This window comes from Scyliorhinus torazame, chromosome 1, assembly GCF_047496885.1.
Source record: "Scyliorhinus torazame isolate Kashiwa2021f chromosome 1, sScyTor2.1, whole genome shotgun sequence".
Lineage (NCBI taxonomy): Eukaryota > Metazoa > Chordata > Chondrichthyes > Carcharhiniformes > Scyliorhinidae > Scyliorhinus > Scyliorhinus torazame.
The window spans coordinates 356,153,866-356,181,798 of NC_092707.1; the positions used below are offsets into that span (position 1 = coordinate 356,153,866).

At 43.0% G+C, this 27,933-nt stretch overlaps 2 protein-coding genes across 4 annotated transcripts in view; one reads left to right on the plus strand and one right to left on the minus strand.

Moving 5' to 3' along the window:
- pigf (phosphatidylinositol glycan anchor biosynthesis, class F) overlaps positions 1 to 1,079 on the plus strand; it is a 130,548-nt gene extending 129,469 nt beyond the window's left edge. For both annotated transcript variants that reach the window (XM_072510636.1, XM_072510625.1), the window contains one exon: positions 664 to 1,079. In XM_072510636.1, the coding sequence (XP_072366737.1) occupies positions 664 to 817 (154 nt within the window). In that variant the 3' untranslated portion in view covers positions 818 to 1,079. The remainder of the gene's footprint in view (positions 1 to 663) is intronic.
- rhoq (ras homolog family member Q) lies at positions 110 to 27,657 on the minus strand. Of its 2 annotated transcripts, none has more exons than XM_072510651.1 (5): positions 26,976 to 27,657; positions 26,631 to 26,689; positions 17,184 to 17,348; positions 2,571 to 2,687; positions 110 to 1,407 (listed from the first exon to the last, which is right to left on the minus strand). In XM_072510651.1, the coding sequence occupies exons 1-5, from the start codon at positions 27,118 to 27,120 to the stop codon at positions 1,252 to 1,254; spliced, it is 642 nt and encodes a 213-aa protein (XP_072366752.1). In that variant the 5' UTR covers positions 27,121 to 27,657; the 3' UTR covers positions 110 to 1,251. The 2 variants fall into 2 exon arrangements, with proteins under 2 accessions (XP_072366752.1, XP_072366758.1); XM_072510657.1 differs by having other exon boundaries at positions 2,592 to 2,687; positions 26,976 to 27,650.
- Positions 27,658 to 27,933: the final 276 nt, after the last annotated feature.

A 27,933-nucleotide genomic window follows, 5' to 3' on the forward strand; every position in this document is an offset into this window, starting at 1 on the left:
CTGCAGCTGATAATGTTGTTAAATTCTGTACTTTGCTCCCTGCAACACTGGCAAAATACCACAGACGTTCCTTCAAGGCCTGAGCAGGGTAAAAGACTCTACGCCACTATACACTGAAATAATAAAATTTATTTTGGTATCAAACAACATTACAAAGTTGAACCCTCGGTATTCAGCTTCTGGGCACTCAAAGGGGAGGCTGTGGGGGAAGGAATCAAACTTTATTTTAGATATAGCTTGAGGAATTTCGCCGTGTTTCACATTTCTGTACAAGAGGATGTTTCCTATATATTTATTTTAACTTCAAGAAAGACCTTGATTAATACAAGTGTGGTATATAAGTTAGTGTTTAACATTCTTTAAATAACACTTGCTAAAGTAGGTGAAACCTACAGAAAACTGTCATGTTTCAGAAACAGTGCATGTATAAATGGCTGTAATGGTGACAATGAAACTACAAAAGGTTATTTTAACTGTTCCCCATCTGCACAAAAGTACAGTAATAAGGAACAAATCTGACGCTATGCTGTACAGATTTGACTTTTAAGCTTTTGATTAGAGCCACGTTAGACCAAACAAAAAAACAAGTTTTGGTTGCTTTAAAATCTGTGCTTAAGAGGTTCTTCATGTGCAACCCATCATTATAGTTGTTACTTTTCACAGGTGTGGCCAATTTCCTGTACACTTGGAGCAACGCTTGGATTCACTATCAGCCTTGTCATCGGACCATTATGGATATACTGGCACAAGAAACATCTCACGTACAAATGCAGATGATTTCAGCAGTTGTTGGGAATGCTGTCATATGTTTGGTTAAACCAACTCCATTCTGAACTGTGCAGAACCACATGTGGGTATTTGGCATTTCTCCAAGGCTATATTTTGCAGAATAAAAATGTTTACTTTTCGCGAACACTTGTGTTCCAGAACAGAATAGAGGTTTTTTTGCTGCATGCCTCAAATGATTTGCTTCCTAAATAAAAACAAGGAAAAAAATTGTAGCTTTTGCAAGTGAAACAACCCCTGAGAATCTTAACATTGTACTTTCCAGGGAAATAAATTCCTCCATATGACATCAATTTACTATTTTTTTTCCAGTACAAAACTTGTGTGGTTGATGATGAATCTAGATTGCTTTCATCTTTAGCTGCAATGCACACTCATTATATGTAATACAAGCTCTATTTTATAGTTGCTGGAGGGTTTTTTTCACAGTGGGCTGGATCCGCTTTTTTTCCTGTATCCTCACTCTCATGTGATCATACAGCAGTTTATACATCTTGATCCAAGTCTTTTTTTCAAAACATTTTTCTTTGGAGTTAGAATAGCTATTATGGCTTCATCAAAAACAGTCTTCAGTCCTTTCTGTGTTAAAGCTGAGCACTCCACGTAGCAATATGCTCCAATCTGTCAAGAGGGACAAAAGGGGCAGAGTTATGTTTTGTAAAATCTGTTGCAATCGCAAAACAAAATGTGCAGTAATAAAGTGTAAAGTTACTTCATTTGTCAAATTAGAAAAGAAAATACCTAAATGTAAAACCTGGTTCTGTATAATTTAATCAAAACCACTGCATTTTCCCTATCATTCTTGCCTTCTTTCTGCATTTTCGAAAGGCACTGATTTATTCTCCAGTAACTTTCCCCAAGAGGCTATTCTCTGTGAACGTAGAACATTAATTGTCGAACTGTGGGGTATGAAGTTTGGCTAGATGGGCAAAGCGAGCAGCCAAAAACCGAACTCCACAGAGAATTCGCAAACCAGTTATTTTGTTTTTGTGGCAAATACCCCAACAGCTAATCCTGGCTATAGCCGATGCTTTTTCTTCCTTGGGCTGATTGTGCCAGTCGATAAGCCATTCAGTAAAAGGCCAATGCAGTCATGCCCTCCTTCAGTTGAGTTAGAGCCTATATTGGTAAGAAAACCCCAAGAGGAAAGCAAACTGAGCCTAGGAAAGTGGGAGAAGATGAGGAAAAGCATGTGTCAACCGTTCCCCCGTGACTTAAGCCCATAGCTATTGGGTCAAATGAGTACATAATGAAGATTTAAACTGGAAAGGATTCTTGCTTCACTCTGTAACCAAGGCCAAACCTTGAATTTTCTCATAAACTTGGTCCATTTGGTTCTGTTGCAATTGTACTTGCTCCTTCAGTTACTTGGGCACCTGTTGCTCAGTGGTCTGGATGACTTATTTGCGTTAATAAACAGCAGTTTTACGTTTGTGAGGCAGACATGGTAGTATAAATAGCCACTGTAATGATAAATAAGTAATGAGGAGAGCTTTTTTCTCAGCCCCCACACCCTCATTAATAAGCCATCCACCAGGCTTTGAACCTTCGTGTGGTTAGATGAAAATTGGAGGGTTTATTTTAATCAAATAAAATTCAAATATTACACAGAGATACAATTATGGTAAAGGCTCGTCCAACATCAAGAGGTAAAACTGCTCTGTATGGAGGGAAAAGCCAGGGCTCTAGACCAGATAACAGTTTGATCTTTCAGAACTGAGCAAGTTTAAATGTGCTCCACTGATAAGCTTTTACAGTCCAGAAAGAAACGCGCTGTTTAATACCAGATAAGTGAAACACTGTACCCCCTTTGCCAACTTCTCCCCTTGCTCTGTAGTCACAGGCTTTTCCTTCAAGGTATTTAATCTAGTTAAAGTTCTTGGGTCATCACGAAGGTCAATCTGAAAAACAATCCACACAGAATATGAATTTCGGACAAATATGAAAGCTTTGCTCCCCCCCCCCCCCCCTTCCCGCACCAGATATTTCAAACAACAGCTTTTTTCGAGAAACAATATTTTGAAGCTCTCTCTGAAGTGTGATTGGTGCAATGGTTTCTAATGCTCCGCTTCATTCATGGCCCTTGGATGTGAATCCAACATTACCCGAGTTGCATTAAAATCAATTTTAGTAGCCAGAACACAGAATTAGAAGTACAGGATAATTTGGCACCAAATCTTAATGGGAGCAGCCCAGTTAGGTGGAACTGGCATTTTGGCTTAACAAGAGTTCATAGATTTTATAGAATTTACAGTGCAAAAGGAGGCCATTCGGCCCATCGAGTCTGCACCAGCTCCTGGAAAGAACACCCCACCCAAGTCCACACCTCTACCCTATCCCCGACATCCAGAAACCCCAGCCAACCTTTCTGGACACAAAGGGCAATTTAGCATTGCCAATCCACCTAACCTGCACATATTTGGATTGTGGGAGGAACCGGACCACCCGGAGGAAACCCACGCAGACACGGTGAGAACGTGCAGACTCCGCACAGACAGTGACCCAAGCTGGGAATCAAACCTGGAACCCTAGAGTTATGAAGCAACTGTGCTAATCACTGTGCTACCATGTAGACCAGAGTACCTATCTTCCTGAATTCTTCTCTTTCCCCATATCACTATTGCGATGGGTTGAAAAAAAGAAAATTATATTGAATTTTAGCTTTGTAGTATTACAATTATTGGTATGCAGCATGATGAAAGTTATTTTAATCTATCAGAGGAAAACATTCAGTTCCTGGACACAAATATTGCCCCGTGTGCAACAAAACTAATGGAAGGCATTTGTACAAAAATACTATAATCCAGTATATTCCATTATGGTACATTATCCCAAAATGCATTTCTCTACAGCCTATTAAGACACGTTTAGATTCAAGGCTAAATTTTCCAGTCTCGCCTCCAGTCAACGGACTTGCCTCTCCAAATTTTCCATTGCCTGTTGCAGGTGGGGATGGAAAATACTGACCATAGAATGGATGCAGCACAGTAGCAGGCCGTTTGGCCGATCATGTCTGTGCTGACCCCTTCCTTTTCCCCACAGCCCTTCAAATCTTTCCTTTCACATACTGATCCAGTTACCTTTTGAAAGTCTCAATTGACCCTGCTCCCACCACACTCTAGCGCAGTGCACTTCAGATCCTAACCAATCGTTGCACGAATGTTTTTCCTCGTGTCACTGTTGTTTCTTTGAGCAATTACCCTAATTGTGTGCCCTCTAGTTCTCGATCCTTCCACTGATGGGAACGGTTTTTCAATACCTCTATTAAATCGCCTCTCAACCTCCTCTGAGGACAACAGTCCTAACTTCTCCAATCTTTCTACAAAACTGAAGTTTCTCGTCCCTGTGACCATTCTCGTCAAACTTTTCTGCACCCTCTCTCATGCATTTACACCCTTCTTAAAGTGTACTGCCTAGAACTGGACAGATTACTACAGTTGAGGTCAAACCAGTGTTTCATATAGGTTTAACTTTCTTTTTACTTATGCTGTTATTGATAAAAACCAGATGTTTTATTAAACAACTTCTCAACATACCCTGCCACCTTCAATAATTTATGCACATATATACCCTCTGATCCTGCATTCCCATTTGAATTGTACCCTTTACATTGTCTTTCTCCGTTCTTCCTACCAAAATAAATTACTTCACACTACTCTGCATTCAGTTTCATTTGTCAGTTATCCACGCATTGCATGAACCTTTCTATGGCCTATTGAAGTTATACATTTTCCTCCTCATGGTCCACAATACAATTTTGCATCATCCGCAAATTTTTAAATTGTGCCCTGTACACCAAGGTCTAGGTCATAAGTATATATCAGGAGGGCATGGGGAACATCACGATAAACCTTCTCCAATCCAAGAAAGAACCATTAAACACTGCTCTGTGTTTCCTGTCACTCAGTCAGTTTGTCTCCAAGTTGCTGCTGTCCTTTTATTCCATGAGCTCTAACTTTGCTCACAAACTTTCCTTAATTAACCGGCATTTGCCAAGTGGCTATTAATTTCGCCCTAAATAATCACTTCTAAAAGGTTCCCACCATCGCGATTAAACTTATTGCCCTGTAATTGTTCAGCCTATCTTTGCACCCTTTTAGTAACAAGGGTGTAACATTTGAAATTCTCCAGTCCTTTGGCTCCACCCTGAGTTTAAGGTAGACTGAAAACTCCTAGCAATATCCCTTCTTACTTCTTTCAGTATCCTTGGTGTATCTCATCAAGTTCTGGTGCCTTATCAAATACAGACAGTCTATCCAATATCACTTCCATGTCAATTTCAAACCCTTCCAGTGACTGAACTACCTCCTCTTTCACCATGGCCAGGGTAGCAGCATCCTCCTTAGAGTCTTTTAATACCTCAGTCTCCTGCTTAAATCCCTTTATTGCTCCCTCATTAGCCCCATTCCTCCTCTTGCCACCGTTTTACTATTTGTATGCTGATAGAAGACCTTTGGATCCATTTTTATGTTAATTGCCAGTCACTGCTCAGACACTTTCTTCGCTTTTATTTGTTCTTTCAATTCACCTTTGAACTTTTCTATGAATAGAACTCTGGATCATGGTAGTGCTGCTTTCTGGTCTCTGCCTGAGAGTGGGTGTTATAAGCATCGCACAAGATAATCCAGACACTTTTTTGCCTCACTGGTTAGGGACCCCGGTTCAATTCCGACATCCGGTGACTATGTGGAGTGTCCTCCGGGTGCTCCAGTTTCCCCCCACCGTCCAACGATGAGCAGGTTGAGTGGATTGGACATGCTAAATTGCCCCTTAGGATGGGGGTGGGGTTGCAGGAATGATAGAGGGGGGGAGAAAGTGGGTCTAGGTAGGGTGGTCTTTTGAAGAGTCGGTGCAGACTCGATGGGCCGAATGGCCTCCTTCTGCACTGTAGGTGTTCCATGAGATTCTGTAAATGTCTATTCTGCATTTCAAGCATCATGGTTGAAGTGTTGCATTAGACAATCCAACAATTAAGAGTCAATTGAGTGACATCTGTTAATCATAATTATGAGCAGAAAAAGGACAAAAACAATTTCTGATAACGCAGTTGCATCATGTTGGTTTCATTCACACAAATGGAAGATGGTAGCACGGGTTAGCACTGCTGCCTCACAGTGCCAGGGTCCCGGGTTCAATTCCGGCCTTGGATGACTGTATGGAGTTTGTACTCTCTCCCTGTGACCACGTGGGTTCTCTGGTTTCCTCCCACAGACCAAAGATGTGCAGGTTAGGTGGGGTTATGGGAACTGGGCGGGGCAGTGGACTGAGGTAGTGGACCTTCTTTCAGAGGGTCGGGGCAGACTCGATGGGCTGAATGGCCTCCTTTTGCACTGTAGGAATTTTATGGTTTGGTTCTACAATCACATTACTGGGATTCTGTAGACTCGCCCTACAATTATGGGATGTAGGCATGCATCGCTGGCTGGGCCTGTATTCATTGCCCTTCCCTAACCGCCCTCCATTTCAAAGGGCATTTGAGAATCAACCGCATTGTTGTGCGGGCCAGACCAGGAAAGGATGGCAGATTTCCTTTCCTGAAGGACATTAATGAAGGACATTTAATTTGTTTCCCCTTCAGCATAACTCAGGGGAGTTTCATCTATTCTAAGTGGAGGCATGTTTGTTTGTGAGTCAATGATTGCGAGTACAGCATGCACTTTAGAAATTGGGAACCAGATTTCATACTCTGGTCCCTACAACCACGTCACTATCGCTGGTTTAGCACAGTGGGCTAAACAGCTGGCTTGTGATGCAGAACAAGACCAGCAACGCGGGTTCAATTCCCGTACCGGCCTCCCCGAACAGGCGCCTACGGGCTTTTCACAGTAACTTCATTGAAGCCTACTTGTGACAACAATCGATTATTATTAATGAACCAGGTGGGTTTTTATACGACAATTGAGAAATTACTTTTAATTCCATTTTTTTAAAATTGAATTCAAATTTCACCATCTGCCATGGTGGGTGGGATTTGAACCCAGGTTCCCAGATCTTGCTTGGAGTCTCTGGGTTACTAGTCCAGTGACACTAACACTACACCACTGCCTCCCCTGTTTGAGAAACAATAGCTCATTGAAATAGGTCCAAAATCGTTTTGAATGAAACAATAAATGCAAATTTGAGGGAACCTCTGCAACCTGCTTTCCAAAATGACACAAGCATGTTCCCTATTGAAGATACAAATTAGCTGATTGAAATAAAAAATCTAATTCTTGTGGAGATAGTGACGTGGCTGTAGGGACCAGAGTATGAAATCTGGTTCCCAATTTCTAAAGTGCATGCTGTACTCGCAATCTTTTGACTCACAACCAAACATGCCTCCACTTAGAATAGATGAAACTCCCCTGAGTTATGCGGAAGAGGAAACAAATGAAATGCCACAAGTAATCTATTAATGCAGTATTTGCCAAAACACAATCAGCATGAAGCATAGCAAAATTAAAATTCACAATATGAACTTGGAAAAATTGCTTGGTATTTCCCTCCAAACCTCAGTAATAATGTCACAATCATTTATTGTCATGTGAAAATGGTCAAGGACAGAGGGCACGTAGACATCTGGTTCTCCATGTACAGACAGACTTCATTGGAAAAAAAACACATCAGACTGAAGATAAAAACATGAGTGCTAGACGCTCTGAAGATGCTAACAAGTGATTTCAAGGTTATAATCTAATCTCATGTTTCAGCAGCATTCTAAGCCAAGCATGCAAATGACATGAACCCTTCGGTCAGATGTCTGCCTTGTGATCACTTCCAACTATCCATTACTCTACATTCTAATAGAGATTAAGATCATTTTTAAGAGGCTCAAGTGAGCTATTCAACATAATCCGAAAAATCAAGGGAATCGTTTTTAAACTCCTAAGTATTTTTAAAGTCCTCATATTTTTGGAAACCGGACACGTGAACAATACCCAGAAAGTCTACAGCCCACATCTGATGAAAGGAAGGCATTTATGAAACTGGATTAAAATGTTGAGGACTTTTCTATATGTAGAGGAGGTTGGTTTGCAGATATAAGCAAAGCACACATGGTTGCAGAATGCCCATCTGTGGAAAGCTGATCGTAAAAAATTTAAGTTGCTGATACGAAAAGTTCATGTCAGAGTTTGGAACTGACATAAAGGTTCTTGTTTTTTTTCCCCCAAAAACCAAATGGAAACATTAAAACAAGGCAATAGGTAATGCCCAAACATTTAGTGACATGGAATATTAATGACCTCTCATTGACTGTATGGTAATTTCTCAGTTGCGTTTTCAGAAGAGACATTCAGCGACTCAAATCAGAGTACATTAATCAGCAAAGCAGATCATAGTGAATGGACGCTACTGAAGCGTGCAACAAATTTGCATCAGTAAAGAAAAATTAGAGCTCATTTGAATTTTAAAGTTGTGTACCAGCAACAGGAAATCAACCTCTTTATGCATGAACACGTACAATACTCAATTACAATCCAATCTGAAACTGGTTACATTTTATTACATCCTTAAATATATACCAGTCTTTTAAATAGCAGGATGTTCTCTAATTTGTTGATATTTGAATTTTTGAAGTATTGACTGACAGCTCCCACAGTCAGGCGATGCCAGCTAAGCAATTTTATTCCATTACCATGATCAAGGTTCACCATCTTGCTCTCCTGTCACCATACTTTATGTTTCATCACATTATTGATCGGGTCATGTTACTGGTTCCCAGATATTTCTTGGGGTTCAATCCACATGGCAGGACGGAGGAGCTGGTGTTATTTTGATCCTGACAGAAGTGTAAAATTTTCAACGGCAGGATAATAGAATTTAACATGAACTGCTATCAGAATTTTTAGATTTTAAAATATACTGTGTGCATAAATCCACACACATATTTCCTTTATACTTACCCCTTAATCATGTAAATGTCATAGTGCGGTTTTGAATATTAAAATACAGTGAACAAGTATTTCTCCCAGTAAGATCATAGTGCACAGATTGTAACAGAACACCCATTCGTGTCGCACCTATTACGATCCCAGATCAGACCCAGACCCAACAGTGACTAGGATACTGGACTAAAACCCTAATATTTTAGTTTATCTTGTAAGACGTGCAGAAAGAACACTTCACTCAGGAGTGATTGCACCAAGAAAATGGGGATTTGGTATTTTTAACACTAAAACTTTATATTAACGCAATATTGTTAACATCATACTCGAAAATAGTTTACAATTACCCATTAAATGGAGCAGCACTGCTGCTTCATAGCTCTGAGGACCCAGGTTCGATCCCGGCCCTGGGTCACTGTCCGTGTGGAGTTTGCACATTCTCCCCGTGTTTGCGTGGGTCTCACCCCCACAACCCAAAGATGTGCAGGGTAGGTGGATTGGCCACGTTAAATTGCCCCTTAATTGGAAAAAAAAAGAATTGGGTACTCAAATTTATTTTAAAAAACAATTACCCCAAAAATGTGCAGGGTAGATCGATTGGCCACGCTAAATTGCCCCTTAATTGGGAAAAAAAAAAGAATTGGATACTCAAATTTATTTTAAAAAGTAATTACCCCTTAAACAATACTATGCAATACAGTAAATATAATACCCTTAATTACTTTCTCTATTCCCAATTAAACAAGAAAGGAAAAACATACAGCTCCCAATCTATCCTACAAATTACATGCTTTCCAGAACATATTTCGCTCCTGTTAGAACCTCTGCAGACTCTGCTGAATATCTATAAAAAGGCTGTTTCAACTGGCTTGTTTTAGCTTCTTCCTTGTCCTTATATAAGTCTGCATGGCTTTAAATACAATTGATCTTATTTGTTTACTATCCAACACTGAGAGCAAAAGACTTTACTTGTAGCCTAAAATCTTAGCCAGATCAAAACTCAAAAACTTTCTCAAAATGTCTGAATACCTTCGCTCCACCCAGCTCCTCAAGCTGAAAACAAATTAGCTCCAAAACACATCAACTCCCCCTAGTCAAACAATCGTACATTAGCCCAGGCTTTTACGATGGTCAATTTCACCTCTGGCTCCTAAAAGCTTTCTGGTGTTGCAAAACAAGATTATTCTAAAAACATGACTACTGCAGTCAGACTCACTCCAGCCCATGCTTTTCACCCTTAAATTTCCAAATGTTTATAATTCAATATATCTAAAATTCCACATTCTTCACTCACCTTATGAGGCCACAGAACTGATGCGGCTGTCATAGATAACAACCAACCAGTGCTACAACATGTTGGAAACATAAGGTGACAATTTTCTTTAGAATGGAGGAGGCTGCAACTCACTCAGAAGGCTAGGAAGAATTTTTAAAGTATATATTGGGGTGCTTAACATTGAAAATTGCCTTAACTCTTAAGCATCCTTTGGAATTAAACATTTTAAGTCAGTTTTCCCATAAGAGCATGTATCTTATTCTTTTGGAAAATGATGAGAACAAGCGATAAACAAGAAACAATCATTAATTTGTACTTGGGGGCACAGCAATGCTCTTTGAAAAGTGAATTCCTGTGGATGTATAGGCAAAATGCGTTGCCTCATTTCTGGTTGCGGCTATGCCTAGGTAGGTCGCACGTTCGGCAGCTCCCGCCGGGAACGGACTTTTGGGCTCTCTAGAGGAGCCCCAATGGCAATTGTTCGACAGCTTCCAGTGTGGGAAGGTGACAGCAAGGTCCCCCCGACATTATATGGATTGGACCAGGGGTTTTACAGGAAATATGTGGAACTGCTAGGCCCGTTGCTAGTGAGGACTTTCAATAAGGCAAGGGAGGGGGGGACCTTGCCCGTGACAATTCCGGGGCGCTGATCACTCTGATCCTGAAGCGGGACAAGGACCCACTGCAGTGTGGGTCGTATAGACCGATCTCGCTCCTCAATGTGGATGCTAAGTTGCTGGCAAAAGTGCTGGCCACGAGAATTGAGGACTGTGTCCCGGGCGTGATTCATGAGGACCAGACGGGATTTGTAAAGGGCAGGCAGCTAAACACTAATGTGCGGAGGCTCCTCAATGTGATTATGATGCCCTCGGTGGAGGGAGAAGCAGAGGTAGTGGCAGCTATGGACGCGGAGAAGGCCTTCGACCGGGTGGAGTGGGAGTATCTTTGGGAAGTATTGCGGAGGTTTGGGTTCGGGGAGGGATTCATCAGCTGGGTCAGATTGCTATATAGAGCCCCGGTGGCGAGTGTGGCTACGAATCGGCGGAGGTCGGAGTACTTTCGGCTGTACCGAGGGACGAGGCAGGGGTGCCCCCTGTCCCCCTTGCTGTTTGCATTGGAAATTGAGCCTCTGGCCATGGCACTAAGGGAGTCCAGGAAATGGAGGGGACTGGTCCGAGGGGGAGAGGAACATCGGGTGTCGCTGTATGCGGACGACCTGTTGCTGTATGTGGCAGATCCAGTGGAGGGGATGGCGGAGGTCATGCGGATCCTAAGGGAGTTTGGGGACTTCTCGGGGTATAAGCTCAATGTAGGGAAAAGTGAGCTCTTTGTGGTGCATCCATGGGACCAGGGAAAGGGGATAAACGACCTGCCGTTGAAGAGGGCGGAAAGGAGCTTTCGGTACTTAGGGATCCAGGTGGCTGGGAGTTGGGGGACCCTGCACAAACTCAATTTGACGCGGTTGGTGGAGCAGATGGAGGAGGATTTCAAAAGATGGGATGTGCTGCCACTCTCGCTAGCGGGCAGGGTGCAGTCGGTTAAAATGATGGTCCTCCCGAGGTTTCTCTTTGTGTTCCAGTGCCTTCCCATTATGATTCCCAAGGCCTTTTTCAAACGGGTAGGTAGGAGTATCACGGGTTTCGTGTGGGCAAATAAGACCCCGAGGGTAAAGAGGGTGTTTCTGGAGCGTAGTAGGGACGGGGAGGGCTGGCTCTGCAGAATTTGTGCGACTATTATTGGGCTGCCAATGTGGCGATGATTCGTAAGTGGGTAATGGAGGGAGAGGGCGGCGTGGAAGAGGTTGGAGATGGCATCCTGTGTGGGCAAGAGCCTGAGGGCGCTGGCGACGGCACCGCTGCCACTCTCGCCGACAAGGTACACCACGGGTCCGGTGGTGGCGGCGACGTTGAAGATCTGGGGGCAGTGGAGACGACACAGGGGCGAGGTGGGAGCCTCGGTTTGGTCCCCGATTCGGGAGAACCATCGGTTCGTCCCGGGAAGGATGGATGGGGGATTTCGGAGCTGGCATCGGGCAGGGGTTAGAAGAATAGGGGACCTGTTTATAGATGGGACGTTTGCGAACCTGGGGGCACTGGAGGAGAAGTTTGGGTTATCCCCGGGAAATGCTTTCAGGTATATGCAAGTGAGAGCGTTTGTGAGGCGGCAGGTGAGGGAATTCCCGCTGCTCCCGGCACAGGGGACTCAGGACAGGTTGGAGAAGGCAGGGTTTTGGCGATCTACCAGGAGCTCGAAGAAGAGGAGGAGGCCTCGGTAGAGGAGTTAAAGGGCAAGTGGGAGGAGGAGCTTGGGGAGGAGATAGATGAGGGTCTGTGGGCTGATGCCCTGAGTAGGATTAATTCGTCCTCCTCTTGCGCCAGGCTCAGCCTAATACAATTCAAAGTTATTCACAGAGCGCATATGACAGGGGTGAGGTTGAGTAGGTTCTTTGGGGTGGAGGATAGATGTGGGAGGTTCTCGGGAAGCCCGGCGAATCACGTCCACATGTTCAGGTCGTGCCCGGCACTGGATGGGATTTGGAGGGGCTTCGCGAGGACTATGTCCAAGGTGGTGAAAGTCCAGGTCAAGCCGAGTTGGGGGTTGGCACTATTTGGGGTAACGGACGAGCCGGGAGTGCAGGAGGCGAAAGAGGCCGGTATCCTGGCCTTTGCCTCCCTGGTAGTCCGGCGGAGGATCTTGCTATTATGGAAGGACGCGAAGCCCCCCTGTGTGGAAGCTGGATAAATGACATGGCAGGGTTCATTAAGCTGGAGAGGATAAAGTTTGCCTTACGAGGGTCTGTGCAGGGGTTCTTCAGGCGGTGGCAACCGTTCCTAGACTATCTCACGGAGCGTTAGGAGGAGGTCAGCAGCAGCAGCAACCCAAGGGTGGGGGGGGGGGGTTTCTTTCGGGGGGGGGGGGGGAATTCGGGTGGGTGGGGGGGGGCTTCCCTACGGGTACCTTTGAATGCCATATGGGGGGGTTACTGAATATGGGGAAACCCAATGTAAAAGTTTTGTATAATTCTTGACTTGTGTTTGTGTTTCTTTCTTTTTGTAATGGGGGGGGGGTTTGTTAAAAATGTTGTTGGAAAATTTGAAGAGACATTTTTTTTTAAAAATGTGTTGCCTTTGAGTGTCCAAAGTCCAATTAGTCAAAATCTCAAATGTGTATGCACAAACTGTATTAAGAGGAAGTTAATTATGATGCATTGGTCTAATTGACTAGGCAACGGTATTGTACTCTTAGAATCAGTTTAAACAATCATGGGTTTGAGCCAGGGGGGATGGATAGTGTATACAGGAGGTGAAGAGAAGTAGGGCTGGTCAAGGTGAGGGATTTGTATTTGGAGGAAAGGTTCGCCAGTCTGGAGGAGCTAAGGGAGAGGGTAGAGCTGCTGAGGGGGAGTGAGTTCAGGTATCTGCAGGTTAGGGACTTTGCGCGAAAGGTCTGGAGGGGGTTTCCTTGGTGGCCAGGATACACCCTGCTGGAGGGACTGCTGCTTCCAGATGTGGAAGGGGAGGGAAGAATTGGGGATATTTACAAGTGGCTGGGGGAGCAGGGAGGTGAGCGGGTGGTGAAGATCAAACAAAATGGGAAGTGAAGATCAATTGGGTAGTATGGAGTGAGGCACTGCGAAGGGTAAACGGGACCTCCTCTTGTGGAAGGATGAGCCTGATACAGTTTAAGGTGGTGCACAGGGTGCATATGACTTGGGCGAGAATGAGTGGGCTCTTTCAGGGGGTAGCAGATGAGTGAGAGGTGTGGGTGGGGACCAGCGAATCATGCGCACATGTTTTGGAGTTGCGAAAATTTGGAAAGATTCTGGGCGGGAGTGTTTGCGGACCTAGCCAAGTTTCTGGAGGAGGAGGTGGACCCGGACTCTTTGGTGGTGATATTTGGGGTTTCAGAGAAGCCAGCACTCATGGAGAGGAGGAAGGCTGATGTCGTGGCCTTCGCCTCTCTGATTGCACAGCAGCGGAATTTGCTGGAGTGGCCGTTGGCATCACCACCAGGGGTAGCGGCATGGTTGGGTGACCTGTACGACTTCCTGCGGTTAGAGAAGATAAAGTATGAGTTAAGGGGATCAGCAGGGGAGTTTGAGAAAAGGTGGGGGATGTTTGTGACCGTGTTTGAGGAGTTGTTCGTCGCGGGGGGGTGTGGAGGGTGAAAAAGGGGAAAAATCTGTACAGATTGTAAAGTTGATTGTTGGGAAATATGTTTCCCGGGTGTTTATTTGCTGTAACCTGCTTTGATACATGTTTGTAATAAAATACATTTAAAAAGAGAATCAGTTTAAACATCAAAACACTACTTTATAGAAAGTTTAATTAATTAATGTATTCAACTCTTCCACCCCCATTCCATAATTTCTCACACATCCCCAAACAAGGGAAAAATCCCAAAAGTAAATGAATCAGAGAATTATAAAGTGGAGGTAGGAGAATTGGAATGATAAAACTTGTGAGGAAAAATGAAACAGGATTGTATTTCTACAAAAAAAAATCTTAGGCCCTTCTATGAACATGTGATGGATTGAATTTTAATTGTCATTAGTAATTTAACACAGAAATTACCCAAGCAGAATATGTATCAATGAAACTCCCACAGGCCTTCATTACTAAGATGTGTTAATGTTTATTTTTGATTTGGCCAAATTAGAGACAATATTTTGACATGAAAATATTCACTAGCACCTTCTATGTGAAAAAGATTCACCGTGATAAATAGACATCTGTGTTTCTCAACTTGTGGATTGAATCTGATATTTTCTGACTCAACACAAACACTTCACATTCCTGTGAATAATTGTCACCATCAAGTACTGCAGGTAGAAGTGTTGGGCTGGATTATATGCTAGCTGCACCCCACACAAATTTTGTAAGTAAGCACACAGCAGAGATCAATAGCCCTGCGTCACACAGGATGGGTGCCCAATGCCAGAGACCTGGGAGGATGAGGAAGCATGGATGCTCCCCAAACCCTGGGAAGTCTGCGATCTTGCCAGAATTGGTTTGGCAGGCCCCGACGTTTGGGGAAGGGAGGGAGGGGGGCGGTTGTGGGAGCATGTAGTGCAGGTCAAAAATGGATAGACAAAGGAGGCGAAACCGTGAGGGGGTGAAAAGAGAGAGTGAGCCTCCGATTAGCACAGGCAACCACAAATGATGCACTACTCCCTTCCATTCAACAGAGGCCGGCAGAGTTACACCCGCCAGGCTACACACTGGGCACAGGCCTCACCCACCACCCATTAAATCAGATCAGCTGTGGGTGAGGCCCTTAATTGGACGTAATTGCCCATTTAAGGGACTAAATTCCCAACCGTCACGTGGGCATGGCCCACTAATTTACAGGTCTACCCAACTGTTTTCCCCCAGCAGGTGACTCATAAAATTCAGCCCATAATTTCTGAATAAAAATGCACTCCTCTCTGGCACTTGAAAGTCTCGTTTATTTTAGCATTATGTGATTCACAACATTATTGACAAGTTGTAAAAGTTTGGGAAGGCCTCCAGGAAGGTGTCTTCTCCTTGTGCAACACACAGAGGATTTAAAGTTTAACCACAATTTTCCATCACAGATACGCGTTTGTGGCTGACCCCAAGGAATGGGGCTTGTGCAAGTGGAAAGGCATATCTGCGTAGCCCATGAGGGTAATCCTTTTCCTCGGGCATCCAGGTGCAAGGCAAGATAGACTGCCAAGCTTGCTAGGGGAAGAGTGTGCAGTGAAAAAATTAGTGGAACAAATGGACATGGTCCCATTCTATATATGGATCATGGAGGCGGGGCACCAGCAACAACGTGCCGCCTGAGCCAGGAATTAAACAGCCAACGCAAAGCAAAAGAGGAGGACGAGATACTATCTTGGGCTCAGGGTCTACTGTCTCAGGAAATCCTATCTCGACATGACCAAGACCCAGTACAGTCGAAGGTCATGAGTCTCAAGAGAAATTATTGAAAATATGTGCCATGGTGGAACAAGATCTGGTGTCACACTTAACCGATCCCCAAATCCTGCTAGTTACTCTGAAGGTTACTGTGGCCCTCAATTTCTACATAGCTAGTTCTTTCCAGGGATCTGCTGCAGACCTACATGGCACTTACCAATCAGCTACCCATTGGTACATCTCCCCCATCACAGATTGCTTGGTTAGAGGATCTTATCAACTTCGCAACAAACGTGGCTTTGCAAATGGAGAGGGTTTTTGCTGACATAACTGACTTCCCACAAGTTCAGAGAGTGGTGGACTGCACGTATGCAGCTATAAGGTGACTAATTTAGCAGCAAAAAATCTTTGTGAACAGGAAATGTTTCCACTTAATCAACATCCAGGTGGTGTGACCACAACAAGGCCTTCCTGCACATATGTTCATGTTTTCAAGGCAGCTGCTGTGATTCCTTCATCTTGAGGCATTCACAGCTGCCTCAGCTGCTCCAGCACACACCATAGGACCATGGTTGGCTTCCGGGGTGAAGGGTACCCCTTAAGGATGTGGTTACAGACTCCCTTGAGTTAACTCCAGCAAATAAATATCTACACCTAAGATAGCGGCACTGTGCAAGATTCATTGTCCATCTATTAGTTTACAGATTTGTTATATTAATCAACATTGGGTCTTAGTCCCTTAATTTAAAGATAATCTGGAGCATTTATTAAGTGAATTAATAGTATTTTGCAGCACTCAATTCTTCACCAAACTCTTGTTTTGGGGAAAATAACGATAATATGAAGATCACATCAAGTTTAGGTCTTTTTTTTACCTGCAGTAATAATGCTCAAGAGTCCCAGTGTACGAGCTGAACTTTACTTATTTCTACTCTTCCATCCTCTCCCCCAAAATCTCTTTGATCTGACAAAGTTGAATTTTATTTTCCAGGCTGTAGGCCAACTGTAACAAATGCTGTTTCGTGTTTAATTAATGCAAAGTTGCAGCAGGGCAACTCAGCAAGGTAAGTTAGTAATGTGGGAAACACAGGCTAAAGTAACCGCCCTTCCCACTACATCTTAACAAACCTTATCCCCTCTTGTGCCAAGTGATTTCAAGTTATCCCAGTCAGCAAACCAGAAACATCTGTTTGGGAAGTCAGAGCTGTTAAGAAAAGGCAATACAATATTGGAGTAATAAACTCAGGGTCTAGGTTGTAAAAATAGAAAACAACCACTGATCTGAGTATAGCAATGTTTTCTATTATTTACTATTTTTAAACTGCAGACACATTGGCAGGACAATTCATTTAAGTTGCAAAATAGATGTACCTGTGTTCCAACTAATAGGAATGGAACATTTGGTGCATATTCTTTAAGTTCAGGCACCCACTCTTCCCTTACGTTCTGAAATGAGGCTGGATTCACAACCGAGAAGCAGATCAGGAAGACATCAGTCATCGGATAAGACAAAGGTCTCAGACGGTCATAATCTTCCTAAAGAAGCCAAGTAATTGTAAACGTTAAAGAACATCTGAAATATAAACAGGGAGTGCTGGAAATATAGAGCATTTACATATACCTCTAAAACAAAAAGTTGTGTTAATGTTTCAGGTACTGCTCCTTCCTAAGAAGGGTCAACATTCCATAGCCCACTTTTCCCCTTTATGATATGCACTGACCTGTGTGCTAAGTGTTTTAAACACTTTCCACTCTCATTATATTCTATCTTGTCTGAAAATAAGGGATTTGGGACATCTTGCAGGATAAGTAAGACAATTACAAACATTGTGCATTCATTCTTCTGATCAGATCATTTTAGTCAGATCCATTTTTCAGAGTGAGAAATGCAGATACATACACGGAGAAACTGGTATGAAATATGTGAGTAAGATAGTAGTCAAATACATAAAAGAATGGAAATTGCACTAGTACAGACTCACTTCTGTTTCAAAAGCTATCTTTTAGGCCTTACAATATATTAGTTGTTTCTTACACAGGTGAGCAGGCACAAACTACATATTTTGACTGAACAAAGGTTTTAGTAGTCATGGCACTGGAGTTTGTTTCTGCGCTCTGACAGACCCACACAATACTGGATTGCTGTTTTTAGCTGGGACTTTGAGTTGAGTTCCATCACTGGAAGAAAAATCCAAAGGCAAGAAGACCCTTACAAAAAAATCATTTCATGTATTGACAATATTCGGAGAATCCAGCATGCTCTGCTGAATGGAGTTACATAACTCAAAGAAGAGAGGGGGAAAAAACCAAGAGCAGATACAAAGCCAATACAGAGGCACAGCCTGTGCCATCAGGTAAGCCAGCGAACTATCTTTCGCTAGTTTCATTTTCTGGAGCCAAGAATAGAATTTTTTGGAGGTGTACAAAACAGCCCCTCTTCCCCCACTGAAAATTGCTGGCGGTTTGTGTGTGCTGACTTCAAAACCTCATTTTTAGCATTATTATGCCTTTTTCGTATGGGATTGAGGCTGCTACAATTTAAGTTCACTAAACCACTTTTCACATGGTGGTTACTGAATTATAACAAAATCAAACTGCCCCTGATATCAATAAGGGGATATAAAGGGAAGCAGGAGAGTAAGGAACGGGAGCAGTTGCTGCAAGAACTTTTGAGGGTGGACAGACAATACGCGGAAGCACCGGAGGAGGGACTGTACAGGGAAAGGCAAAGACTGCATGTGGAATTTGACTTGCTGACTACAGGCACTGCAGAGGCACAATGGAGGAAGGCGCAGGGTGTACAGTATGAATATGGGGAGAAGGCGAGCAGATTGCTGGCACACCAATTGAGGAAAAGGGGAGCAGCGAGGGAAATAGGGGGAGTGAGGGATGAGGAAGGAGAGATGGAGCGGGGAGCGGAGAGAGTGAATGAAGTGTTCAAGACATTTTATAAAAAATTGTATGAAGCTCAACCCCCAGATGGGAGGGAGAGAATAATGGATTTTTTGGATCGGCTGGAAATTCCCAAGGTGGAAGAGCAGGAAAGGGTGGGACTGGGAGCACAGATCACGGTAGAAGAAGTGGTGAAAGGAATTAGGAACATGCAGACGGGAAAGGCCCCGGGACCGGACGGATTCCCAGTTGAATTTTACAGAAAATATTTGGACTTGCTCGCCCCGGTACTGACGAGGCCCTTTAACGAGGCAAAGGAAAGGGGACAGCTGCCCCCGACTATGTCTGAAGCAACGATATCGCTTCTCTTAAAGAAGGAAAAGGATCCGCTACAATGCGGGTCCTACAGACCAATTTCCCTCCTAAATGTGGATGCCAAGGTCCTGGCCAAGGTAATGGCAATGAGAATAGAGGAATGTGTCCCGGGGGTGGTTCACGAGGACCAAACTGGGTTTGTGAAGGGGAGACAGCTGAACACGAATATACGGAGGCTGTTAGGGGTAATGATGATGGCCCCACCAGAGGGTGAAACGGAGATAGTAGTGGCGATGGATGCCGAGAAAGCATTTGATAGAGTGGAATGGGATTATCTGTGGGAGGTGTTGAGGAGATTTGGTTTTGGAGAGGGGTATGTTAGATGGGTGCAGCTGTTGTATAGGGCCCCAGTGGCGAGTGTGGTCACGAATGGACGGGGATCGGCATATTTTCGGCTCCATAGAGGGACAAGGCAGGGATGTCCTCTGTCCCCATTACTGTTTGCACTGGCGATTGAGCCCCTGGCGATAGCGCTGAGAGGTTCCAAGAGATGGAGGGGAATACTTAGGGGAGGAGAAGAACACCGGGTATCTTCATATGCGGATGATCTGCTACTATATGTGGCGGATCCGGCGGAGGGGATGCCAGAAATAATGCGGATACTTGGGGAGTTTGGGGATTTTTCAGGGTATAAATTGAACATGGGGAAGAGTGAGCTGTTTGTGGTGCATCCAGGGGAGCAGAGTAGAGAAATAGAAGACCTACCGTTGAGGAAGGTAACAAGAGACTTTCATTACCTGGGGATCCAGATAGCTAAGAATTGGGGCACATTGCACAGGCTAAATTTAACGCGGTTGGTGGAACAGATGGAGGAAGATTTCAAGAGATGGGATATGGTAGCACTGTCAATGGCAGGGAGGGTGCAGGCGGTTAAGATGGTGGTCCTCCCGAGATTCCTCTTTGTGTTTCAGTGCCTCCCGGTGGTGATCACGAAGGCTTTTTTTAAAAGGATAGAAAAGAGCATCATGGGTTTTGTTTGGGCCGGGAAGACTCCGAGAGTGAGGAAGGGATTCTTACAGCGTAGTAGGGATAGGGGGGGGCTGGCACTACCGAGCCTAAGTGAGTATTATTGGGCCGCTAATATTTCAATGGTGAGTAAGTGGATAGGAGAGGAGGAGGGAGCGGCGTGGAAGAGATTAGAGAGGGCGTCCTGTAGGGGGACCAGCCTGCAGGCTATGGTGACAGCCCCATTACCGTTCTCACCGAGGAACTACACCACGAGCCCAGTGGTGGTAGCTACACTGAAGATTTGGGGACAGTGGAGACGACATAGGGGAAAGACCGGAGCATTGGGGGGGTCCCCGATAAGAAACAACCATAGGTTTGCCCCGGGGGGAATGGATGGGGGATATGGAATGTGGCAAAGAGCAGGAATTACGCAACTGAAAGATCTATTTGTGGATGGGAAGTTCGCAAGTCTGGGAGCGCTGACCGAGAAATATGGGTTGCCCCAAGGGAATGCATTCAGGTACATGCAATTGAGGGCTTTTGCGAGGCAACAGGTGAGGGAATTCCCGCAGCTCCCGCCACAAGAGGTGCAGGACAGAGTCATCTCAAAGAAATGGGTGGGGGAAGGTAAGGTGTCGGATATATATAGGGAAATGAGGGACGAAGGGGAGACTATGATGGACAAACTAAAAGGGAAATGGGAAGAAGAGCTAGGGGAGGAGATCGAGGAGGGGCTGTGGGCAGATGCCCTAAACAGGGTAAACTCGTCGTCCTCGTGCGCCAGGCTAAGCCTGATTCAGTTTAAGGTATTACACAGGGCACATATGACTGGAACACGGCTCAGTAAATTTTTTGGGGTGGAGGATAGGTGTGCGAGGTGCTCGAGAAGCCCAGCGAATCATACCCATATGTTTTGGTCATGCCCGGTACTACAGGGGTTTTGGGTGGGGGTGACAAAGGCGCTTTCAAAAGTAGTAGGAGTCCGGGTCGAACCAAGCTGGGGGTTGGCTATATTTGGGGTTGCACAAGAGCCGGGAGTGCAGGAGGCGAGAGAGGCCGATGTTTTGGCCTTTGCGTCCCTAGTAGCCCGGCGCAGGATATTGCTAATGTGGAAAGAAGCCAAGCCCCCGGGGGTGGAGACCTGGATAAATGACATGGCGGGGTTTATAAAGCTAGAGCGGATTAAGTTCGTCCTAAGGGGATCGGCTCAAGGGTTCACCAGGCGGTGGCAACCATTCGTCGAATATCTTGCGGAAAGATAGATGGGGGGAAAAAGAAGGCAGCAGCAGCAGCCCAGGACTTGGGGGGGGGGGGGGGGGGGGGGAGGGATGGGGGGGGGGGGGGGGGTGGGGGGGGGGTATGTTGCCAAATAGGGCTAGTTTTCATTTTTGTTATTTAATATTTATTTATTTGTTGTTTTTTGTTTATATAAAAAAGGTCATTAATATCTGTATTGTTATAATGTTGTGTAAAGGATGCACAATGTACTGTGTTGGTTGACCAAAAATTTTCAATAAAATATTTATTAAAAAAAAAATCAAACTGCCCTTGTGCTGCATAATATAGATCACTGAAGACAGTAAAAATATTATGTAATTAGTTTTTAAAAATTAATTTGGCTGGACAAAACCAAAGATCATTGCAATATTTTCTACAGACCTTAAAGGTGTTTTCTCAGTCTGCCCAAACACAACTGTTTAGATATATATTAAGTGATATTAAAAATATGTACAATAAATACACCTTAACTATCTACAATTCTGTTTCACTGTCAAAACACTGCACTAATGCTCTTTAAAATACTTTGTACATGGTCTATTCCCCTTGACAGCCTTAGATATAAAACTGCAGTAATTCACTTGTATAATTTGCCATTTTCATTTTACGATTACTCAAGTTCTTCCACAAACTGATATTGTCAAAACTACCACTTAATCAAGCTTTGTTCCAGCCAATCAAGAGTTAGCTTAATATCAATTATTTGGACTGGAGAAATGATTGGGCTGAGGAATGGTTTATGTCAAGGGAAAAACCATGGATGTGACGTGACAGTTTCTGTTCTTGCATCTAACTAGTGCTGAAGGGGTGAAGGGAAAAGGGAGGAGGGGGAGAAGGACATATCATGTATAAGTTTTCCTTAAAGGGCATCTGTTCAATGCATTTACACTACACAATGGTATCCAAGAGCGGAAGCTGCTCGAGCAAAGTGAAGCCCAACTCATAACTTCAAAGTTTTGACAAGCAATTGAAACCATTACAACTGGAATGCACTAAAACATATTTAAATATGTAACATAGATGTCATGTAATTCAAAACATCCAGAACTGCAGTTAATGTTGGGTATTTGCATGCAATTGCTATAAAGGTTTCATACAAAGTTAGGAAAAGTAAAAAAGGTTAATTAGCATGAAGGCAACATTCAAGAATAAAAGCTTTCTGAGTACAAGCTGTACAATTCAAAGAAAGATATTTAAAACCTCCCTCAAAGACTTAACTTGGGAAAGTGCTGAGAAATAAAACCTTATATTTATTGGGATAAGGCTGCTCTGAAACATAATACAGAAACATTAAGGCATATACAAACATTGTCTAATGTAGTGATTATCAGTTTAATAATCTTTTATTAGCTTTATGGGGGGGAAAACTACGGCAGAATCTATGAATTTAAAATTGTTAGGTTACCAATTGTAAAGTCATTGACCATCTGTTGCTTTCATGCTCGTACTCTTAATCACGGCAGGGTGAGTCAATCAAAACCATCTGCCTGACACAAAAATAGATGGGGAGTATGTGGTTGCATTCCAACAAATATCAAAATGTCAATACATTGATAGCTAGGGAAAGACTTAAGTGATGCAGTGTTTTAAAAGTATTTTACGGAAGAAAACAAGGGTGAACAGGGAGGTCTTTACTTAAACATTTTACTTCTTGGGTTTGAGATCAATAATCTTATTTTTGAAGTGAATAGGAATAGAAAGTATTCTCGATAGAGTAGAATATTCAATTACAGCTTCTTTGGGAATAGAAACAGGAAGGCACCCAGTCATCTCATTTGTTGAGATGGTAACACCAGGGTATGGCTATTAATATATAAAATTATAAAGCATTGTGACAGCTCCCCCCACCCCACACACAACTATATTAGCCAGACCTATACTATCTGAGACCACGCTTTCTGCAGATGTTAATAGGTCAGAATCCAGTTTCAGCAGGAAATGTTCTTTTGAATGAATTCCTGCTGCAACATTTCCAATTTTCTCTATTAGAACTTAGAAAGTTTTTTAACAAAACATCCTGGGTAGAATTTCCACTGGTTTACTTGAAATCACAATGGTTCCACTAGTTGGATGGATTCAACCAGAGCAGTGCAAAAGATCAGAGAGTTTTAAACACGATTCACTTTCAAAACACTTAGGTTTGTGTGTGCTTCCCCCCCCCCCCCCCCCCCCAACGCACCCGCCCTGGCCCCAGTCCCAAGTTTTATGCTCATTCAAGATTCAGCTCACCAAATTTGTTGCTTAGGGAAGGCACTTCAAATTGGGCTCCCATTCTTAAGCAAATAGACACGTTTTATAAGTTTTCTGAAAACAACAATATTAGTTTACTTAAAAACTCACTTATATACATAAAAACATTAGTTGATCCCAGATAGTTTTTGTTTTAAAAAATTCACTGACAATTCTTTTTGAAATCAGCTTTTTGACAATTGGAGGACTGGACACTCTTATTAAAAATGTTCATTTTTTAATAATAAGCCCATTTTCAGCTGTCACCTTGGTTCCCACAATCTCGGGTGACCAGATTTTCAAAAGTCAAAACTGGAGCTCCCTCACAACACAAACAAATTTCCCTTTCCAGCTCCTCAGGTGCAGCAACTTCTCAGTTTACTTATTTTCAAAGTCGATTCCCCTGGGGAAATCACGGTCCCGCGGATGTAAGCAACTTGAACGAGCACCTCCCGCCTTCCTGTCACCCACTTTCTGCCCAACTCGCCCAGCGGTGCTTTCTACACATTCTCCAGAAGCGTAATGTCACACTGCGGGGCAAAGTGACAAATTGTGCTGACTACAGGGCAAAGCAGTAGATTAAGGAGCCTATCCAAACCTAAGTAGAGCTATTCAATTTGAACATGTTCTGCTCCTGGAGAGTAAATGGAAAGGTTGAAACCATTTTGAGGAAATTGTCGGGACACTGGGAGCTGAATGAAAATCTGGGACTGCCCTGCCAAAATCAGGGCATCTGGTCACCCTATTACAGTCACATTTCTGGCTTGGCTGATCCAAAAGATTAGATTGTTCTGATGTTTTGCCCCCGTCCCTTAAAAATGTATTATTTTAAAATGCAGGTTGTTTCATTTATGTAAATGAGTTAAATATAAAACATGCCTATTTGCCTAAGAATGGAAGCCCAATTTGAAATATCTTCCCTAGCCAGCAAATTAAAAACAGTTAAAAATTCAGCAATGTAAATCAATTAGATTAAAGGTAGACCCAATAATTTCTTCTGTAATGATGTTGAGGGAAAAGAAAGTAATAAACAGAACTCTCACAAACAGCCTTTAGCTTCTGAGCAGTACACAGCAACTAGCTATCAGAACTAACATTCGTCCACACATCACAAATGAAAACCACAGAGTAGCATTAGTAAAGTTCACCTCACAAATTTAAGTAATGCACCCTCAAATTTAGTTTGTAACTTTTTTCTAAAAAATGGTTCTTCATTAATCAGGTACTGCTGATCACTCAAGTAAGTTCTTAACTAAGCATAACTTCAATGTTAACCTTTCCATCTAAGTAAAATGCAACATTTTAATTTGAAACAGCCATGTTTATTCGAATTATCTAGAGTTGTGCCCATTAACAATGGATATAATCAGAAGTTTAAAAGCTACAGCTGAATTCTTGAGCAGTTTAACAACTGAACTTAGCATCGCTCTCTGAGAATTTAATTCCATATCTGTCTGATTGGAATGTTACGATAGCTGATTACCAGATAGCCATTTTTTCCCATAAGACCTTTTATAAGGTAACGTTTATGCAGACTTCTCTGGATTCAAGGTGGCTAAATTTTCGTTTTTGAGTACATTTTTAAAAGCACAAAATTACGTTAGTCATTGGGTGATTTGAAAATGAAGTGCAAAAAATGGCAGAATTATCTATATGCAAACAAAATGGGAAAAATTAACAGTACAGCCAAAATGTGCCTGTTTGTCAGCTGAAATTGAACAAAACTAGGGAATATATCACACATTTGGTTTAAAAATATGTATTGTTTAATTATATAAATGTTCACGTGGTCAACATTTGACTGAGTATTTACATTCCCAGCAATCTATCAGTGTAGCTTTACTCACTTTTAACCCAAGTATGCAATTTTGCATAAATTCTCAAACACAACAGTTTAAATGTTTTCACATAAACTGTACTTTTCTACCCAATCCATTAATATAAATTCAATAGAGGACAAGTTTAACAATACCTATCCTGAACACAATGTGGCTCACACAAAATAAAATAAATCAAGGTTTCTTTGCTCATATAAACAAGATGCATACAAACCTTAAAACCTATATTTATCAAACCCCAATAGTTTTCTGATGTAGAATGTACTGTAATGTACTGTTTTCACCACTATCCAACTTTCTTAGCCCATCTTTGACAAACCAGCTTATGCTGCTCCATTTAAAAAGATAGTTACTGTGATTGTTGAAGGGTCTTTTCCCCTCACCTTACAGCCGAAAAAGTACTTGAGCTGCAAATTGCTGAAAGTGCAAATCATTCATGGGGCATTGGTGCATGAATGGAATCCATAGTCTATCTTCTTAACCAATGAAATTTAAGGATAGAGAAAGGAACCAAGCAAAGGATGGATAACAGGGTAAATTAAATTTGAATTAGAAAGAGAAAAAGGGAGAGCTGGATTAGATTAGGAGTGATAAAAAAAAAGACAAAGGAAAAGGGAAAGAAAGAAATTAAACAACTAAAAAAAAAATCTACAAACAATTTGCTAGCTGCAGGGGTGAGACTCCACAGTTTCAACTATTTCCTTTCTAGGCCTTTAAATGTGAATGGAATTGCAGAAACATCCATCTTGTTCATAAGTGTTCTTATAATGTAAAAGACCAGCCATAACTTTCTGTGCTGAATTCAATTTATATTAATGCCACAAATCCATCAGTTTCTTGAGACTGTTGGGGAGGGTAATGATGACTTCCAGTTTTGCTTGGCAAACTGCGACTCTCAACTCACGGCCTATCTCTTCCTCCCCACAAATTGCTGGGGGATAGGGGAATGGAGATTAAAAGTCACTGGAAACAGCAAGCACCATGGACTTGCCATTATTTTCCCAGCAACCTTTGGGTCACTGACCATAACATCACAGCTTACATAAAACCCACAAATCATGCCTCACATTCTGTGATGAGACAGATATTACAGAGACTGCTAAACGTCTCCATACTAAAACACATACCCCCCCCCCCCCCAGCATGCATAAAAAAACTGAAAACATGCCCTCCCCCCACTGCATGCATTAAAAAAAACTTTAAACATGTTCCCTTTACTTGAAAGATATTTACCAGAAAAAATACAAAGTCAACTCACCTGTCCTGCAGTATCATAAAGTCCAAGGAGATACTGTTTACCTCCCACGGTGACAGTAACTGTCCAAACAAGAAAATAAATATATATTTTACTAGTCACATGGAAACGCTACAGTAACTGGCAGAATAATATAGCAAATGGTTTTAATTAATAGCGGATGGGACATGCAGCCAAAAGGCAGACGTCTAATTGAAAAAGACTCGAGCCAGACAGTGAAACTTCACGGAAACTTTCCCAAGAGTTCGCGTTCAGCTTTATGAGCTGGGATGAATTTGAAAACAACAAAAATAAAACTTCTCCAAATTAAAAACTATATACAAATAATATGTTTTTTTTTTTAATTACCCGCATAATGGTCGAACACAGTTGGCACATATTCCTCTGGAAAAGCATCGTTCGCGTAGCTCATCAGCAAACAAGTTTTGCCTACCGCTCCGTCTCCGATTACCACACACTTTAACATACTCCTCGGACCCGTTCCATTGGCCATGGTGCGGACAGCTTCATTGCCTCAGAATCACCTTTCTGCCAGGATGTGCCAAAGGTGCCATTTTCCACATGTTCAACCCGCCCTGTGCTTCTCAAACAACTGCATTCCACCCCCCCAACCAGCAAACCAAAAAAAAAAGATGCGGCTTTAAAAACAAATTTTAAAAAACAAGAAAACTGGCAGCGACTTTCCCCTCCGACTAATCTGGATGTGCCAAGAGGACAAGCTCTCTGACAACATGCACAAATAGGGAGCTTATTTGCTGCCCGCGCTCAGTTCTGCTGAGTTTGACACATCTGGATTTCCTTCCACAATGCAGCAACCGATCTGAATGTCAGTATTTAAAACTCCATGGCCCGGTTACTTTTTTTTCCCACCCCCCTTCTGTGCCCCTGATTCCTCTCTGTGTTGTTTTCTCTGCCCCTGCTTTGCCGTCCACTGGCCACACTCCAGCTGCATTGTACAAGCAGCCGAACTTCGCCTGGGCAAGGAGGTGGGTGGGGACGCCGGCTGATGTACAGCGCACTCCGCCACTCGCCAGCGAGAGTCGGCTGCCCCGAACCAATGTGGAGAGCGCTAGGGCGAGTGCTTCCCATAGCACAAATCCAGAGCATCATTGTATCACTGCTGCAGATATCATGTGACAATAAAGTGACCTCATCTATTCCGAGCAGCGCTGAGATTTAAAACAGAGTAACAGCGACACTGGTAAAAAGCCAGAATACAATTTGCAAGCATAACCTTCCTTTTTTTTAAATTAAAAAAGCCAGTCAGAGATATAACTGCTTTCACCATCATTGCCTGCTCGATTGT